This window comes from Schistosoma haematobium, chromosome ZW (genome assembly GCF_000699445.3).
Source record: "Schistosoma haematobium chromosome ZW, whole genome shotgun sequence".
In the NCBI taxonomy this organism is placed as follows: domain Eukaryota; kingdom Metazoa; phylum Platyhelminthes; class Trematoda; order Strigeidida; family Schistosomatidae; genus Schistosoma; species Schistosoma haematobium.
The window spans coordinates 32,794,105-32,814,108 of record NC_067195.1 but is presented as its reverse complement, the minus strand read 5'-3'; the positions used below and the strand labels follow the sequence as shown (position 1 = coordinate 32,814,108).

The 20,004-nt window shown below is 38.2% G+C and overlaps 1 protein-coding gene across 2 annotated transcripts; it reads left to right on the top strand.

Moving 5' to 3' along the window:
- Positions 1-992: 992 nt before the first annotated feature.
- FEN1_1 (Elongation of fatty acids protein 2) lies at positions 993-17,291 on the top strand. 2 transcript variants are annotated; one of them, XM_051211085.1, is made up of 9 exons: positions 993-1,155; positions 2,471-2,700; positions 2,744-2,846; positions 5,791-6,067; positions 8,278-8,414; positions 9,619-9,904; positions 11,828-11,892; positions 14,378-14,483; positions 15,301-17,291. In XM_051211085.1, exons 2-9 carry the CDS (start codon positions 2,619-2,621, stop codon positions 15,409-15,411), a joined length of 1,167 nt encoding a protein of 388 aa, XP_051071120.1. In that variant the 5' UTR covers positions 993-1,155; positions 2,471-2,618; the 3' UTR covers positions 15,412-17,291. The 2 variants fall into 2 exon arrangements, with proteins under 2 accessions (XP_051071120.1, XP_051071121.1); XM_051211086.1 differs by having other exon boundaries at positions 2,471-2,846; positions 15,301-15,556.
- Positions 17,292-20,004: the final 2,713 nt, after the last annotated feature.

Here is a 20,004-nt window from a genome sequence, read left to right as displayed (position 1 = left end):
GACAGGAGACAGATAGCGAGGGTAAATGGAGCTCTAGAAGTGTGGAAAACTGCAAAAAGTGGATTTCTCCCAAGGTATAATATTCTGTTGTCTTCTCTTTTTACTTTATGTAAATGAATTACCAACTGTGTCAAAACCATCCGTTTTACTCTCTGTCGTAAATATTTGGAGACCTGTGCACAATATGTCAGATAAAATAGTATTACAGGGTGATCTAAACCGGTTGGTGGAGTAGATGGATAGGTGGTTATTACAAATGAATCCTATCAAGAGTGTGGTGATGCAATAAATAACTATGAACATTTGTATCGCAAAACAATACGTGGATGCATGTTACCCAAAGTAATGGACTATAAAGATTTAAGAGTCATACTAATCTGAGATCTCGAAACTACGAGTAAGCGTAAGGCTACTGCTGCAAAAGGCTATAGGGTAATACAGGCCATTCATAGATCTTTTCAGTATTTGGACAAAGAAATATCTATATTATTATATCCGACTCTCATGAGACTGCATTTGAAATATGGGATTCAAGCAGCGAGTTCTTGTTCCAAGTATGAGGCGGATATCCTGAAATGAGTCCAACACAGAGGATTAGAATGGTAAAAGGTTATTCTGACTTATATGATGAAGACAGACTCAGACAGTTCAACTTAGTTCCGTTATTTTGCCGTAGAATACGGAGTGATCTAATATTGGCTTATCGTGTACTGAACGACAACCCTGGCATTATTATATCTTATTTTCTCCCTCCGTCTAGGACTAAGAATTTGAGAGAACATTCGAAGAAAGTTCGAAAAGCGAGATCAAATCGTCTATGCCTGGAGTTTCGCTTCTCGCACAGAGTAGTGAATTACTGGAATTCTCTGCCGGAACTCGTAATATCAGCACTTTCTATTGATATATTCGAAATGAGATTGATCCTTCACTTTATTAAAACTGCAAGGATTGATTTAGGTTGATAAGCCTCCTATGCTTAATACTGATGACTGAAAAACTTCGCGCGAAATCCCTGGCGCGTCTTTTCGAATTTGTGCGGTTTGTCGCATTTCTTCGTCCCAGACACACAACGTACTTTTGACCTAGCCACTGAGACTACTTATTTGTATCTTCTCTGGTGATTTGTTCCTGATCGAGTTGCACATCACACTGTAGGTAATACAATTTCTGTAGGATATCCTAGAAATAATAACTCGATAGCTTACTTTGTCATTAAAAGTCAGTTCAAACGTTCGAATTATATTAAGGAGCACAATTAAATGAATCGACGATAGTGAGAACGCTTGAAAAAAGTCCTTATTGCCCAAGCTCTCAACTTTGGGGAAATTTTGGGGGTTTTTATTCCATTTCCCCAAAGCTTACTATAGCGGCTTCCCCAAAATGGGTCAAAATTTCCCCAAAGTTGAGAGCTTGAGTGATGTCGTCTAGCTATGTAGCTCACTGAAATTTCTGTCAAAAGTGTGAGGTTATTGTTAGCATATTGCCCTACTGTAAGCTGACGTTACACACTAATTGCCGACTTTCAAAATGGGGTTTCGGCGGTCTACATTTCATCACACAACTGCATGCGCAATAGCGTGAAGTATCCTGTCAGATACACACTACCAAGTATTTCATAATCGCCAAAATGTCACAGGTAACAGGTAGAAAATAAATAGCGAAACTTACTGCTAAACTAATTATTGTTATCCAACGACCCGTTGAAATAAGTGACTTGATGTAGACAGGCTTAGCAACTTTTCACCACACATTGTACATAGCAGTAAGAAATTTCGAGAGGCTGATTTATAGATGACCTTTGAGTGGCATTAAAGTTATTTAATTACTAACATCAAAAGAGAGTTTCAAATTAATATGAGTGGTTAGAATTAGGATCTAGGATTCGAATCCGGGGTTTTGAGTCAAAGAGTTGTCATAAAGGACTGGCATAAGCTATAATGTCTAAGTGCCATTTAATTATACGAATGAATGAATTCCACTCTGAAATCCAAGACTCGCTATCCCTAATTTCATTTATTCGTCCAAAAGTTGTTTAGTTTCCTGACAGGTGACAGCATCGAGTTTGACTCGTTCTACAAATTTTTGTATTTGTTTATTCAACGTAGTGACAGATCTGTCTGGCACAGCTGTTATGACTGTGTGGCACTGTTTGTGGTTTCTTTTGTAGTATTTTGTTAGTAATAATAAGTCAATATTGGGGACGTCCACATAAATCCGATTTAAATATGACACCACCTAGATATATCTATTTCTATTTCATCTGTAACGATTGAGTGCCTGTGTTGCCACATTTATACTAGCCTGTATATTTTAAGCTATTGTGGCTCCTAGTTAAGAAATGTGTCTTTTTTATATATCCTTTTCTGTGCTATTTTATGGTTTGGAACATTTTATGATTGCATTATACTTTGAGTTTAATGTATCTGATCTACCTTAAGACTAAGTTATAATGTGAAATGGTCTTTTTCAGACGTGTAGCTCAATACATTAATTCTTAACGGAGCATCAACTCTAACCTCATTGCATCATTACTCCTGTATCCCGTTCCACTTTTCACCATCCGACGGACTCTGTGTGCACGATTATTAAACCGGGCCTATAGATCATCTGCCATAAACATGGGAGTTCATCAGTTGAGCAAGGTAATTGGTGATAATGCACAGAAAGCAGTCAAAAGCTGTGAAATCAAATCATATTTCGGTTGGGATAACTACAGACATTCTTGTTACCGAGTTTTTTATAGGAAGAAAAGTAGCAATTGACGCTTCTATGTCAATTTACCAGTTTCTTATTGCTGTTAGACAAGAAGGGAATACTCTAATGAATGCAGAAGGAGAGTCGACTAGGTGAGTTATACAAATAATCCCGTAAACATGAAGCGTCTTATTTTTGGAACGTAGCTATCTTACCCCCCATTTAAAACGTTCTTTAAATCTCGTCAGCAGAAAAGTGAAAATTTCATGGACTCTTGAACTTATCAGTCGGCAATGCATGTATTTTTCTATGTCCAAACACCGATTATATCAATCATAAGTCAGAGTAGTGCCTGACATAAATGTGTTTCAATCTAAGCTGCTACATTATCATGTTATCACATCGAAAGGAAAACATAACAAGATTAGAAGCATGAGAGATGAGAAATGTTATCAAGTGAGACGGGAAGCTAAGGGCGAAGGAAATAGTTCACCAGCAATAAATAGTATTAAAGGGTGGTAAGCATGATGTCCTGATTATGCCTACACCTCAACAGACGTAGTAAAATCACAACTAAGAAACCTATTAGAGATAAGTTCGAAGTCAAGAAAATCAAAAGTGAACTTAAATAAAAGTTACTTATACATACGACAGAGCGTTAGACTAGCTTTGATCTCATTGAAATTTTTTGTTACCAGGACGTTATAAAAACTGTGGTGAATACTCCACAAGAAAGAAAAACCCATCATATTCCATCACTAAGTTTCAAATCTGTAGATGACAAAAAATGATCTAAGTGATGAGTCAGAAAATCCTCTGTGGCGTTGTAACGTTAAAGACGGAGTATCTTTGAAATGTTTCTCGCGATTCATATGTGCACCTCAAGTATTGGTTTGTTCGACATTTAGAATGCGATTACATGGCTAATTTTTCTGATTATATATATTTCGTTTGTCTGTTCGGTTGCCTGGGTTCTTTTTTTCAGTATCAAAAATCGTGTGGGTTACTTTTATTTATTTATTTAAACACATAAACATTGGTACAAGGAGGCACCAAATACATATGTGCCACAATAACAATGAGGCTGTGAAGAGGTAGAGAATGTAAAGTGTGTACAATAAAAGAACAACAACGAACATAAATTAGTGCATGAGGGTAAAATAATAACGATAGTAATTGGAGAAACAGTTCAGTTAGCAAAAATATAACCAGAAAGAGTTCTTTCAGTTACAGAAGTTACGTCGACTTTTACGAAGAAAATAAAGGAAAGTTACAACAGGATCGCCACTGGCCATGTCTGATAACGTCTCAAGCTACTGTGTCGCACTATCTCTAGGACCCCAATCAGGGAGTCGTGAGGGACCAACAGAAGCCAGTCCTATACAACTTTCATAACACCACACCATGTCATACACTGACCACCTCTCCGCTTTTTTCAACCAGCGTTGGCAAATAATGCATGACATGGAATTCTTTGGGACGAGCTACCGAAGTCGATGTCTCAAGATAGTAACGCTAATCAAATTATTGTCTCTGTGCCTGAACACATGTTGCCGAAGCTCCGCATGATTAACATAGTGTTGCCACTGAATTTCAACAGTTTTCCAGAGACAACGCTGATCAAACACAGAATCGTCTTACATCCTCAACTCAGAGAAGCCATGTTTCACAGTCGTGGAACAAAACTTCTCCCACCAACACATCACAAATCCGACTTTTACAACTAAACTAACATCAGGAAAACATCAAAATAGTCCAGATAGGTGCATTACGTACATCTATCAGAGCTGTTTCCAAAACATAATCGATGACAAAGTTGAAGAGGAATGGTGACATTGGGCAACCCTGTCAAACCCCACTGCGTGGACAAAACAATAAAGAAAGGTTGTTGTATCCCCTTATTTTGCTCTAGGTATTTGTATATAGAGCCTTCCAGATGTTAATAAACTTCTCAGGCACACGCCTCTTCAATAGACAGTCCCAGAGAACAGTCTTGTTCAACGAATCGAAAATAGCCATGATGTCAAGAAACACAACGATTGTTGGCCTGTAATAAGTATGAGGGTGTTCTAACCTTTGGCGTAGGTTGAAGATATGATCAATACATCTTCGACCAGAACGAAAACCAACCTACTCGCGAGTCAATCTTCCACGGGTTCTGAACAATCTACGAAGTATGACGGAAGCCAATAGTTTAGACGCAATCGGAAGTGGACTTATCCCTCGATAGTTTTTGCATAAGTGATGTGGACCCTTTTTAAAGATAGGGACGATTATCGACTCATTCCATGATGTTGGAACAGTCTCTAACTGCCAGACCTTTGCAAACAACTCAGCCAGTTCCGTAACCAGAAAGTCACCACCATCTTTAAAAGGGGCCGGAGTTAGGTCATCTGGGCCTAGTGGTTTGTAGCGCCTCAAGAGTTGGAGTTTCTTGCGGACTTCCTTCTCTTAGAAGACCACTCCCCGAGCCTTTGACCGAGAGGTTTGATCCACAAAGTAGTGGACCGACATTAAAAGATGCGGTTCCGTGGTATCTGGTGACCAACAATAGGTTCATGCGCCATTTGTTACCTCAGGATCCTGGAGCCTATGCGCAACATTGGTTTGGAATCACGGTTTTCCAACTCCCCTAGGTGGATCCTCCGTGTCCATCAACCCAGTTTAAGCGTCGGACATTCGCTTTTCGTCCTCTCAATTTCGTAAGCAACACTCGCAACGCGAGAAGTCAGTGAGCAGGACTTCCCTAACAGTAGCTCTATACACTTGGCCATGTGGGAACATTTCGAGAGAGAGCGATCTCTTACTCTCCTCTCTCAACTGTACAAAGGCCTTTGGGTGATGAGTTACTTTGATGTAGTGTAAATTAAAAAAAACTTGGCGGTAGCTAATAATTTTTTTTTAAGAGATAGCATTATAGAACTTTAAGAGCGAAAACAATATCATAGACGCTACGTGGCGACATTAATGGTCACTCATGCTGTTCAAAGTTATAAGATTGTATTCATTAGATTTTCCGTTCATTGGTTCCCAACTGCGACTGCCTCAGCACTGTATTTGACACTGTGCTCTCTTTTTTGCTTCCTGATATTTTAGCCATTTGATGGGCATGTTTTATAGAACAATAAGAATGATAGAAAATGGAATCAAACCTGTATATGTTTTTGAAGGAAAACCACCCTCTATGAAAGCTGGAGAGTTAGCCAAACGCTCTGACAGACGTATTGAATCAACTAAAGAATTAGCCAAAGCAGAAGCTGAAGAAGATTTAGAAGCTATTGAGAAATTCTCCAAACGTTTAGTTAAGGTTACTCCAGCTCATAACGAAGATTGCAGACAGCTTCTTAATTTAATGGGTGTTCCATTTGTTAATGTGAGTTCTTGTAATAAATCCCTAAGCTTTTCGACCAATTTATCGTTTAAAATAATTTTCCTTTTAAGTATATAGCATAATCAAGGCATCTCTGCAACTCTATTAATAGTTATTTTTCCACCTGGCCTAGGAAGAATAGAGTAAATAGTGACTAATACTCATGTCCTGGTTACCTACACCAGTTATTCGCTTTCATATTCGGTAAGAAAAATATTTGTGAATAAAAAATAATCTGAATTAAAACGTCAGGGTCATATTCCTCCGGGTTTCTGTACCCTGAATATCCTTAAAAATACATGAATGTATAGTGAAGCTAAATAACTAAGCATGTATTTTAGTGCTCAGCTTCGAGCAACACTATTTGCTAACCAACGATTCTAACCAGCAGGTCATTTCTGAACTAGGTGAAACAATATTCAGATGCTCCGAACGTACATTGACAAGCTTGTACATATACTTGTAATCTATGAAGTCAGATTTCAGTACTTCATCTTAGTCTTTTCGATTCAGCGAATTAATTAGTATTCCTTGTGAGGAATTTTTCTGACTACTGTGATTAAATGCCATCGTTTGGTTTTTGGGTTAATATTTTTTACTTAAGTGAATAGAAAAGTGTACAGTGGATTTTAATTAAACATCGAAACATTAAGTCTTAAGTTTTCTGTAATTTCTGTCAGATATTTTATTCGCATATACAATCCAGAATTAGTTGTCACGAGCAGTCATTATCATTTATTTATAAAGGAAATGCTGCCAACTGTTTAAAGCTTTGGAATTATGAGTAGGAGAACTGACACAAGCTATGGATGCATATGGCTGAATTGTCAGCACTGAATATTATAGAAAACTAAGATCTTTCATGTCAAGTACTACGTTCCAAACTTACTTTTTAGTCATACAAAATGCGTGCACTGATCATTATGCATTAGCGAGTATTATTTGGCTACTTCCTATTCTAGGTCAGTGGAATTGAATTAGAAAAGGTCAACGGAATTTTGCGTAAGGACACACCTCAGTGTGTTTGAGTAACGTGCAAAATTTTGCTGGTGGTTGATAAATTATTTTCTTTTTTCTCACAGCCTTTTATGATTGAATTTTCACTTTTCTATCAGGTATCTTGTCTTCACCTTTCACTATATGATATTTATGGTTGGTCTATTATAGCCATTCAGTAGAATTATGACATCCTGCACGCATTTTATTGTATTTCACATGTACTGCTGAGGAACGAGTGTAAGATTAGGTTTTGGTGTTTTTGTAACGATAATTACTAACATTTGGTTTGCAGAACAGGCCCTTCCATTAAGAAAATCCAGTGCTTTTATTTATTATTTCCATTTTGTGGCACTGTTCCAGAATATTTTTTAAAGTATTCATGAAATAAAAACAGATTTGGTTGACTCTTATTTGGGTTCAAATAGGGATATGAAGCATCAGAAACTGCTTCAAATATCAAGTTTATTTTTGAAGTATTAATTAATAACTGTGTACCTAAAGACTATTCTCGTAAACCGAAATCCTTATTATTACTTATATTAGCGAATATCTTCCTCCCAGATATGATAATTTAGGAATCTTTTTAAGTAAGGCCACGTAAAATAGCCCGTGAAATGATAAAATATCGATTATCGATCCATCATCAGTTCGATATATGTAACCTTGATAGAAAAATTAGAGAGCTAATTAGGTGAGAGGTAAATAAATGTAACAGTTGGAGTTGTTTCCATCCAGATCTAGTAAAATCGCTTTTTATTTCTTACACTGAATATCATGTACCACAGATATTGCCAAAATGAATAGTAAAGTTGAAGGCCTATCGAATAAATTTGCATCTAGAATTGCTTTTACACTTGGACTAGACTATTTGATAACTTCTGGTTTCCAAAATGTACAAATGAACGTAGTTTTGTTGAAGGCTTTTGAATTGACGATATTCATAGTTTAACTAATATATATTGGTTACATAGTTACACCTGATTGCTCTGAAGTATATATTCAGCGTAACAGATACGGGTGTTACTTGTCTGCTAACTTTTAAGCAACTGGTTAAAAACGGTTGTGAAGTCGTGGTTCGCTCACTTAAAGTCAGATCATCCGTGCTCTTTTACTTAATGTGACTGTCGAAAACAAATAGCTAATATGACAAGAATATACACTTGTTTACTTCCCCCTTATCCCTTGATTTTACATCGCTAATTTGGGTGTTTCAGGCACCTGGAGAAGCAGAAGCGCAATGTGCAGTATTGGCGAAGTCAGGAAAAGTTTATGCTGTAGGGACTGAAGATATGGATGCATTGGCATTTGGTACTCCAGTTCTGCTACGACATTTGACATTCAGTGAAGCCAGGTAATTACTTCATTTTAGACCTATTCAGACTCATATTTTGATTGTCAAAGATATCCCATCCTTCACTTTACAACCATATGTTGAGTGAATGATTTTGTTTTGTTGTTAATGCACTAGTGACCAATAATTCTCATTGTACAGATTTAGTGCATATTCAGTATATCGTTATTCTGACCTGTCCTACGATTTACGATAAGTAATGTGAAGACCTTAAGTTGGTTTCTAAATTTTCTGGGTATTTTTCTACTGTTGATTACTGTTCCAAAATACAACAACCAACGAAACCGAATTTCGCTTTCAAATGTTATATTTATTATGATTGTTAACATTATCACCTCTCAGTTAACATACTTTAACAATCGTTCACTTAATAATGAGCTCGTAAATCAATCCTTAAATATTGAAGCTGTTAGCTGCTACTACCTGGCTGCAGTGCGGTATGTTCTTCCACTTCACGGATATTAAACTGAAAAATGAGTAATTATATTAACGTCATAACTGTTTTGAACTTAGTGGATTACCAAACCCAGTTCAGATTACTATTCACTAGTATATAGCATTTTCTTTAGTTAATTCTAACATCACTTCTTGGGTTCTTTATTTGTCGATTAGTAAACGAGCTTGATGTAAAGTATTAGGAAATTCGTTGTCCGAGTTTAAGATAACTTCCGCGTTTTTTCGTGACTGGTCCGTAGACATAATTTGAGGTGATAAATATAAGAGTGATGCTAGCCTTATGAGTTTGTTAATCTGTTAGCCTGATAAGTACCAAATGTTACCTGGTTCGCGTATTGCTGTGTATGGGGCTATTCGCTTCAACTAGTGTTTACTAACTGTTTCGCCCATCTACATATGTGTTTCCCATAATTAAATGCAACGTAATTGAATTTAAATTTACATATAATGAGGCAGAAATTGTACTAGATCCGCAAGTTGTTGCTATTAGAAGATCTTCTCCGAAATTCTCACATCGTCTGTCTTCTCTCAATAAATACAATACCTTCATTGAATTCATACCTTTATAGTTAACCATAAGAACGTGGAACACTTAATCATCGGATTTTCCTAATATTTAGATTCCTTCAGATAATCCGGGAATATCTTATGCCATCATCTTTTTGTGTAGTGTACAAACTAATTGAGATAGATCTTTATGCGAATAGCATGTGATATTCACAAAATGTTTATTAATTTCTTTATATAGAAAAATGGCCATTCAAGAGTTCAACCTGACGTCAGTTCTTGAAGGTCTTGGTTTAACTATGGATCAATTTATAGATTTGTGCATATTACTTGGTTGTGACTACGTTGATACAATACGAGGAATCGGTCCTAAGAAAGCGTTAGATTTGTTGCATAAGTATCAGTCGATTGATTGTGTTTTGAAGAATATCGATAAATCTAAATATCCTGTCCCAGACGATTGGCCTTACGAAGATGCGAAAAAGCTTTTCTTGAATCCCGAGGTGACAGACCCTTCATCAATTGAAGTATGTCACCAATTAGATTTTTTACATCTATATTTCTTCACCAAAGCAAATTAAATTTATCCCTACATAGTCCACATTTAACCATCCATCCGTTCTGTGTTGTGCCTTAGAGACTATTGTTTAACCTCAATTGTTTGTAGGTGTACTTTTCTACGAACTAATGCATTATAAGCAAATAATTTGTAGACATAACAGCAAGATATTTTTTAGTCATTTTATCTTTGCATGTTCGATGCTATTGATGGTATACTAGTAACCAGTCTACCAATAAACATGTATACGTATGTGCTGGTTGAATATGTTAATTTTAACTAACCCCTAAGTGTCCCAGTGTGATAGTCCTAGTATGATAGAAACAAATTAATGATCTCATCTCTAAATTTTAAACGACCACATTTTTTGAAATTAAATTCTTACAAATACTAGGAAATCAGTCAGTATAGCCATTAATCAAGATGATCGCACTGACCCCAACCAAATAGTCTACTCTCACCCATGTATCTCAATCCAACAGTTAGTGATTACATGGACTGATTCTATGCCTTGGTTAGGCCGTCCCTAGCCTTCTTCTAACCGCTCACATCAACTATCATCTTGTGTCGAAGCATTATTGAAGTAACTGCTTCTATGAATTTAGTGTTCATCTTGTGCTAATGAGGTATGGCAACTCGGACCGATGTATATATGTGCCTGGTCATACATTGTGGATGACTGACTGATTACATTGAAGTAAGAGCGTGATTGAGGATACGTAATACATGTCCCAGCCATCTCAGGCGACCACGAATCACTGTGCATATCAAATGATTTGCCATCTACATCTAATATGGTGTGTCTAACGTCAGCATTTCACACTTAATGGTCCCAAAATACATGAAGGCATCTATGACAACATTCTAGTTACCTACGAATGTCTTTCATTTTTAAAAGCCATGTTTCACAACCACAAAGTAGAACGAAAGGAATTTCTGCAAAGTATACTCATCTTTTGGTTGGGAGATGGACAGGTGACGTAAGTTAGTGAAATTCAAGCGAGCTTCTTAAATCCATGTCCAGATTTCGTCCCACTCAATCCCACCAAAGCTGACGAGACTTTTAAGATAAGTAAAGTGGTTAATGAGAAAAGTGTTATCTCTGAAAGGATATCTATGGCAAAGTTGGTTAAAAAGTGGGGAAACGGACGACCTCGGCGAACACTTGATGCTATCAATCCTGAATTGACTAGTAGTGTCTGATTAGAGAGTCTGTACAAAGTTGACGTACTTCTTTGGTGCGTTTTTCAATGACAGATATTGCTATAAAGCCTGTCAATCTACGGAGTTGAGCATTTTCTTAGGTTCATATAGTAGAAAGAGAGAGGAAGAGTTACACATTTTATTGTTGAATTCGCTGACTTTTTGTTAACTTGATATCAATCTTAATGTTATAGGCTCTGTACTTTTTTGCTTGTATTCAAAAGCTGACACAAAGTAGATCAAATAAGTTCAAACCTATCTACAGGTCGCTGGACAAATGTATTCTCAAATAAAAACAAATATTTTGACTGCAATTTTTGAAATAATATTACAGTTATTCAAGTCATAAGTTCAATTTTCGTTTGGCATGTGCCTCATTTCTCTGAGTAACCTCATTACAAGAAGTTTGTTCTGTGGATAGACTATTACAATGGGGTTTCATATCAATCACTCTCCAACTTGTGAATAACATTTAATAATAAGCTTACTTATTCATCACTTCAGATTATTTTTCACTGATTACTCAATAACGTTCCTTATGTCTAAATAACGAACCTTAAAGTGGAATGTTACCGATAGTTTATTGGAAAAATAGACTTTTACACTGAAAAGCTGTATTTGTCTCTATAGTGCAATAAATAAAGTAGAGGATTTCTACTGACTGTTTCACTATGGTTTCTTCATTTAGCTTAAATGGAATGAACCAGATGAAGAAGGTTTGGTAGAGTTTCTATGCCACAAACATGGGTTCAAGTGAGTACTGCTAAACATTCGAAACTTTTTATTTTATTTTCTGACGAAATCTCTTCGGATTCAAAAGTCTCGTCTGGCTTTTGCCAACTTACGTCACCTATGGCGAAGGCGAGATATTGTCTATCAGTTAAGAGACGAGTATACTGCGCAGTAGTTCGTTCTGTGGCCATTAAGAGTAAAAGATACTCGAAAGCTAGTATTTAACCACAGATGTCTTAGAAATATCGCTCGCATCTGCTGGGATCACCAGGTAAGTAATAGTGAGGTTAGACGCAGAGTATTAGGGAATGATGATAAGTCAGTTGGTGAGCTTGTGAATCTTTACCGACTGAGATGGTTGGGCCACGTGTTACGTATGCCTGAACACCGATTACCACGACACGCAATACTAGCTAGTGTCGGGAATGGTTGGAAGAAAGTTAGGGGCGGCCAAACCAAAACGTGGCATCAGTGCTTGAAGTCACTAACTTCTAGTCTGAGCCATGTTGGTAGATGCAGACTACTTGGTTGGGGTCCGCGTGACTATCGTAACCAATGGTTGGAGACTCTTGGTGACATGGCTCAGAATCGATCACAATGGTGTAAGTGTATACACTCTTTGTCTTCGCTCAAACTACGAGGTTAAAATTGCTTTATATCTTTCTTTCTACGACCTAATTCTTTCCTCCTGTACTATATCCTTATACACAATCTTTTATATATTACTACTATTGAAGTGACTAGTTCTATGAATTTGGTGTGTCATCTTGTTGTGCGAATTAGGTGTGGCAACTTGAATATATGTGCTTGGTACTGCGTGGTAACTGATTGACTGATTTTATCACGATTACCACTTGCGATCTTTTCAGTTATCTGGTTTCCAAGCAATACATCTCTGATAGCTTAATTTAGATAGATTGTGTCAGTCAGTCAGTCAGTCAGCTACAACGTAGGACCAGGCACATATGTGCATCGGTCCAGGTTGCCATACCGCATCAGCACAACAAGATGAACACCGGGTTCATAGCAGTGGTTAGGTCAAAGGTGGTAGTATATAAGAGAAAGATTGCATATAGAGATATAGTACAAGAAGAAAGAATTGGTTCGTAGAAAGAAAGATATGAAGTCACGCTGACAAAATGCAGAGTCTTTTGGTGGTACTAAGCAACAATGCCAGAATGTTTGGAATGCGCCTCTCTCCCTCTAAATGCAAGTTGTTGCTTCAGGACTGGTCTGCGTCAACACCTGAACTAAGGATAGGGAGTGAAGTAGTCGAACGCGTTGGCAACTTCACTTATCTTGGAAGTCTGATCAGCCCTAATGGGTTGGTGTCTGACGAAATCTCAGCACGGATTCGAAAAGTTCGCTTGGCTTTTGCCAACTTGCGTCACCTTTGGCGAAGGCGAGATATCCGTCTATCAATAAAAGGACGGGTATACTGCGCGGCAGTCCGTTCTGTTTTAATTTACGGCAGCGAAACATGGCCATTAAGAGTAGAAGACACTCGTAAGCTATTAGTATTTGACCACAGATGCCTTAGAAATATTGCTGGCATCTGCTGGGTTATTCGTTTAATCTCAAAAGTGTACTATTGTAATTCAACTTTTGTTGTAGTTTCTTACAACTATATGTAATTTATTGAACGAATTGGGAGTCACTATACAAAGCACAGTAACCTGTCTAAATTATGAGGTAGATAATCACTAAGAAGCAATCAGATTCAGATATACAACTGCCTAGTCGACAGTTCGTCAAAAACTTATTATTATTTAGTAAAAATGCAGTGGTTTTGAAACGTTTTCAGCCAATGGTGAAAGCGATGCTGATTTAGAAAAGCATGAAAGCTACCTAATTCCTTCCTTGTATCTATATGCAAGTAAAACACTTGGAAGTTTTGCAAGAGTATGCTTTACTGATGACTTTCAGCAACCCCCAAATTACGCTGAAATGTTAAATCCTTAGTCAATAAGAATGCATGTAATACAAGTAAATAGTTTATTATATTGAAACCGAAAAACTTTATGAGTCCTGGTTAGGATTTACGATTAATATTTTGATTTAAGGCCTAGGAGTTAGGTCATGCTTAAGAGTTAAGCTGGAGTTGAAGGCTTAGGGTTATCAGTTAGTAGTAAATATAAGAGAATGCGACTGCCCTGTGGTGCCATATAAATGAAGACATTTGAAGTTCTTGGTTTTAGGTATCGGGAACATTTAAGTTATCTTTAAAAAATTATAAATCATAGTCCCTATTCATTAGGCTTTCCATGTTTATCGATGTTAAGCATCTCGGCAACTAAATCTTAGTATAAAACACAAACTCTTCGTCAGTGATTTTTGGTTTTCTCCCACAACTCCGAATCTGATTGCTTCGTCGCCACAATATACTTTTACAGATTTCATTAAACATACTCGACATCATTGTATAGTTCATCGTTGTGGTTTCGTTTTTTGTATATGTACGCAACTCCGCATTTTCTTTTTTATTTGTTCATCTGACTATTAAAAGTGAAGAACGTATAAGAAATGGAGCGAAAAAGTTATTAAAAGCCAGAAATACAACTACTCAAGGTCGAATAGACAACTTTTTCAGCTGTGTTCCATCAAAAAGTAATGTAAGTACTGTCAATGGAAGCTTATTATTTGACAATTTTTTTATTCTATTTAGTTACAAAGATGAACTCGAATCATCTGGTCTATAATACATATTAATAGATTGTGTAGTTTTGATGAACAAGTCCTCAATAACTTTTAACTCATATTACCACACTGGCATTTGTTGTTATCTAGTTAGTTACTCTCGCTTAGATTACTTTCATGTGCTCAGGTTCATACTCGTCACTGTATAAACAGAATTCTATCACTATTTTTACTTCTGAAAATGGTAAGCTCTCTTGTCAAAATCTTCGTTTTTTCTTATTTTGATGTTTGAGCGCATATGCGATTGAAATCCTGTCTTTAAATTCCAGAGGCTACTAACAAGTGATAAGTAAAGAGATTTCGTTCCAGGATAAGTACAAGATACGCCAGTGACTATTATTAATTAGTGCGCCAGCAACTTATCGTAATGTCGATCCATTGTTTTAAGACTTGATTAAATCAAATGATGTCTGTAACTTCATGATAGTGATGTTAACGTTTGGAAGTACAAATTTTCTTAGTATTTTGCGTACTTAGAGCTTCAGATTTATGAAATGCGTATAGTTTGCTATTTGTATACGAGCCTTATTCATCTAGACAATGCATCTGCTCAAACTTATTCTTAATAGGTAAAATAACAGAAAAAGCATACGACAATCCTATTGGTGATTTCACATTTATTCAAATTATTGTTTACGAACTTTTACCTATGTACATTTTCACCTGTAAGTAAATGTTTTGGTGTATGCTTGTCTCATGCGTCGGTTACTGTTCTCACTCTTTTCCTTGTAGTCATCCACGTCGACTCCCAACAGCAATCACAAAAAGGTATCAAACAGTGCATCTGATCGTAAACGTAAAAGTAACGCTGGTACGACGAACGGATACAAAAAGCCAAAATAAACCAAACATCCTCAAAATTTCTCCAAAACTGTTTCCGGTGAATTGTTACCACTTTCGTCAGTTTCATGTGTCCTTCACTTGTGTATGTACTTGTTCATTATAGCTCATCAGATCTTTAGAATAAATTATTTATTGGTGTATGAAATAAGGCTCGGTTTCCTCCTTTATACCAATAGAACACTAATTTGTCTTAGATGAATATCTACACTAGATACCTTGCCAGTCTATTCTACAGGATTTCAACACAACTTGGATCAAGAAGACATGGCCAACCTAACAAGAACATGAGTATATTTCCACGCCAACAATAGTACCAAAGGGTAGGAAAATACATAGCGCACCTAATATGTCAGACTACTTACTAGTTCGACAAGGTAAAAGACCGATCACTAGCTTCCTAGCCCACACATCAGTGTATGACACCTGAAAATCGTTTGCTGGGGCCATAACTCATTTCTTCAATAGTCCTATTCAGGACTACGTGCTCAGTCAAATCTCATTCCCGGTCTTGCTACTATTTCACTGTTGATAGATACAATAGACGTTGGAATATTTCTTCACCATTGTTATAGTATTTTTATGTGGCTTTTGGTACCCGTGTAGTAAGGACATACGACACAAGGTATGACTAATTTAGAGTACGAAATTACTTAATTGACAAGCGTATCTAGTCTCAAGTGTCTTCATCCCCATGTTTCTAGAATGAGACGTGCGTTTTAATATCTTTCTCTTCGGAGCTAAAGTTTTGTAGCAGGTTTTCATTCCTTATGCCGTAACGTTAGTTATATCATAAAGGGGCTGACCTAGTTTTTTATCGCAGCATTAGTTCTCGCCTTCCAAAATCGTTCTCCTGTACTGGAGTTAGGAATTGCGAAAAATCCTGATAATATGTGTGCCCGGAAATATCACCAACCCATCATTTCTATGGAGTACAAGATCAACGACAGTCAAGGCAAATGCTGGAGACACAGAAGCAAACGAGCAAGTGAAGAAGAGTATCAAAGCCGACAAGCAGAAATACGTTGAAGACCTAGCAACGATAGCAGTAAAAGCTGCAAGAGAAGGAAATATGACACAACGAATAAACTAGCGGAAAATTATAGTAAACCAGAGAGACCAATTAAAGACGAACAAGGCAGGAAATCACAGATTCAAGAACAGAGGAACAGGTGGGTTGAACACTCCGAAGAACTCTTGAGTAGACCAGCCCCACTGAATTCTCCGGACATTAAAGCGGTATACATAGATATTCCTATAGCTGTCACTCCACCAATTATCGAAGAAATCAGCATGGCCATAAGACAAATCAAAAGTGGGAAAGCAGCAAGACCTGAAAACATATCAGCTGAAGTACTGAATTCAGACATAAAAGCAACTGTAAAGATGCTCCACGTTCTATTCAGAGATTTGGGAGTAAGAACAATTGCTGGCAGACCGGAAAGAATACCGCATCAAGATACCAAAGAAAGATCTGAACAAATGTGAGAACTACAGAGGTATCACACTACTACCAGTACCAGGAAAAGTTTTCAACAGAGTATCGCTAAACCAGATGAAAGATTCAGCTTCAAGATCAACAGGCTCCATTCCGTAATTGTCGGCTGTACACAGGCCAAATCGCGACACTACGAATCATCACAATTGATTGATCACTGGGTGGTGATCAATGGCATGCTTGTCTAGTCCTTATTAGTGCAGATCAAATGCTATCGATCATGTTGCAATGTGGCCACCAGTCTAGGTGACTCGACACTGCAGGCACTATATATTGAGATTTAGATTGTGGTTGGAGGTAGTCAACAGGCAACCCTGGACCCGGGTTTCGTGCCACTTGGCACTCGTCAGCAAGGTGTACCTGTAATCTTGAGGGAACTGGTGCTCCCTGGCGGATTCGATCTCGTGTCACCCAGCTTCACAGTCAGAGACGTTACCACTGAGCTAAATCTCAATATATAGTGGTTGTATAGACCAGATACTCACACTACGTCAGGTTCTAGAACACAGACACACATTCAGACGCCCCACAATGGTAGTATTTCTCGACCTTAAGGCGGCATTCGACTCTGCCCATAGTGAGGTTCTATGGCAGTGTTTGTCACTGAAAGGAGTACCAAAGAAGTACATTAACCTTGTAAAGGCTCTCTACTCGAACACAACTGGTAGAGTGAGAGCTTATGGCGAACAGTCATCAGAATTGATTACCTCAAGTGGTGTTCGTCAGGGCTGTCCACTCTCCCCATTCTTGTTTAACTTTGTGGTCGACGTACTTTTAGAGATAACACTCTCCTCATCTAAATTTCCAGGGGTTGAACTTCTACCAGGAGATTCACTTGTTGACTTAGAATATGCTGATGACATAGTTTTATTTGGTGAAGACGCTGGCAAAGTGCAGAGTCTTCTGACCACTCTAAGCAACAATGCAAGCATGTTCGGGATGCGATTCTCCCCCTCGAAATGCAAAATGTTGCTTCAGGATTGGGTTACATCGACACCGGAACTAGTGATAGGGAGTGAAGTGGTTGAGTGTGTCGACTGCTCCACTTATCTTGGAAGTCTCATCAGCCCTTGTGGTCTGGTGTGTGACGAAATCTCAGCACAGATACAGAAGACTCGACTAGCTTTTGCCAACTTGCGTCATTTATGGCGTAGGCGAGATATCCGTCTATCAACCAAAGGACGTGTTTACTGCATAGCAGTTCGTTCCGTCCAAATTTATGGCAGTGAAACATGGCCAGTAAGAGTAGAGGATATTCGTAGGTCACTAGTATTTGATCATAGGTGTCTTCGAAACATTGCCCGTATATCCTGAGACCATCGAATAAGTAACTCAGTTGTTAGGAAACGGGTACTAGGTAAGGATGGCAAATCAATTGATGAAGTAGTGAAACTTCATCAGTTGAGATGGCTGGGACATGTGTTACGTATGCCCAACGACCGACTACCTCGACGTGCTATGTTCAGTGGTATAGGAGTAGGTTGGAAGAAAGCTAGGGGCGGCCAAACCAAAACATGGCACAACTCCATGAAGTCACTGACAAGTGGACTGAGTCATGTTGGTAGGTGTAGACTACCTGGTTGGGGACCGCGAGACGATAGCAACCGATGGTTGGAGACCCTGAATGACATGGCTCAAAATCGTTTGCAATGGCGCAGGTGCATCCACTCTCTGTGTTCTCCCAAATTCTAATCTTCTGAATTCTTCATGTCCCATTTTTTCCTCTTTCCAAATTTATTTCACTGGATTATACTACTTGAGTAACATCTTCAAACCCTAATCTTCCCGATTACTGCTTATACTCTTATTACGTCTACCACTATGGGATTTGAATCGACAACTGCATCTCTGTGCTAATGTGGTGTGGCAACTCGAACTGATGTACGTACGTACGAAGTTCTACGTTGTTACTGACTGACTGACTTGATCACCACCCAGTGATCAATCAATTGTGATTACATTTCAGTCCTACAGGAGGTCAGTCGCGGCTCGGATAGCTCAGTAGTAACGTCTCTGACTGTGAAGCTATGTGACACGAGATCGAATCCGCCAGGGAGCACCAGTTCCCTCAAGATTACAGGTACACCTTGCTGACGAGTGCCAAGTGGCACGAAACCCGGGTCCAGGGTTGCCTGTTGACTACCTCCAACCACCATCTAAACTACGGATCATCGTTGAGCAATCAATTGGATGGAACTCGTCACTTCATCTTCCTTAACTAAGATGAATGAACAGCACCGATAGGAAAACGTTATGCATCCCTCTTCGACATTATGGAGTATTTGACAAGATCACCACCATACGGACTAAAGTACTAAGTGATGCATTTAAGACAACTCACAGATTCATTGCAAGTGGAGACCAGTGTTAGACAAGGCTGATTGCTTGTTCTCGGCTTTTCTTTCTTCCGGTGTTTGATTGGATTATGAAGATTTCCGCATCTCAACAGAATCACGGAAACCTCGGACGCAACTAAATAATCTAGACGTCGTGGAACTTCTAGATTTTCTATCCCTTACACAGCAACAAATGCGGATGAAGACAGCCAGTTTAGCAGCCGCCTCTGCAGCAATAGGCCTCAAAATACATTAGGAGACGAATGATTAACGGACGTCAAAGAGATATGATATTGAAATAACGTGTGGCAAAGTATATAATTTCTTGTAAACAGATCGTAAGAATAAGGTTTTTCGCATAGTGGTGCCTTATAAATACTTGAAGCAACTCCATATGAACTGGAATCAAACACTAGCACCAAATAAACAACCACCATTTTCAAATACTCGATACGAAAATGACTACCCCGTTCTGTTTTAATTTACGGCAGCGAAACATGGCCATTAAGAGTAGAAGACACTCGTAAGCTATTAGTATTTGACCACAGATGCCTTAGAAATATTGCTGGCGTCTGCTGGGATCACCGGGTAAGTAATAGTGAGGTTAGACGCGTGGTATTAGGGAATGATGGTAAATCAGTTGATGAGGTTATGAATCTTCATCGACTGAGATGGTTGGGCCACGTGTTACGTATGCCTGAACACCGATTACCACGACACGCAATACTAGCTAGTGTCGGGAATGGTTGGAAGAAAGTTAGG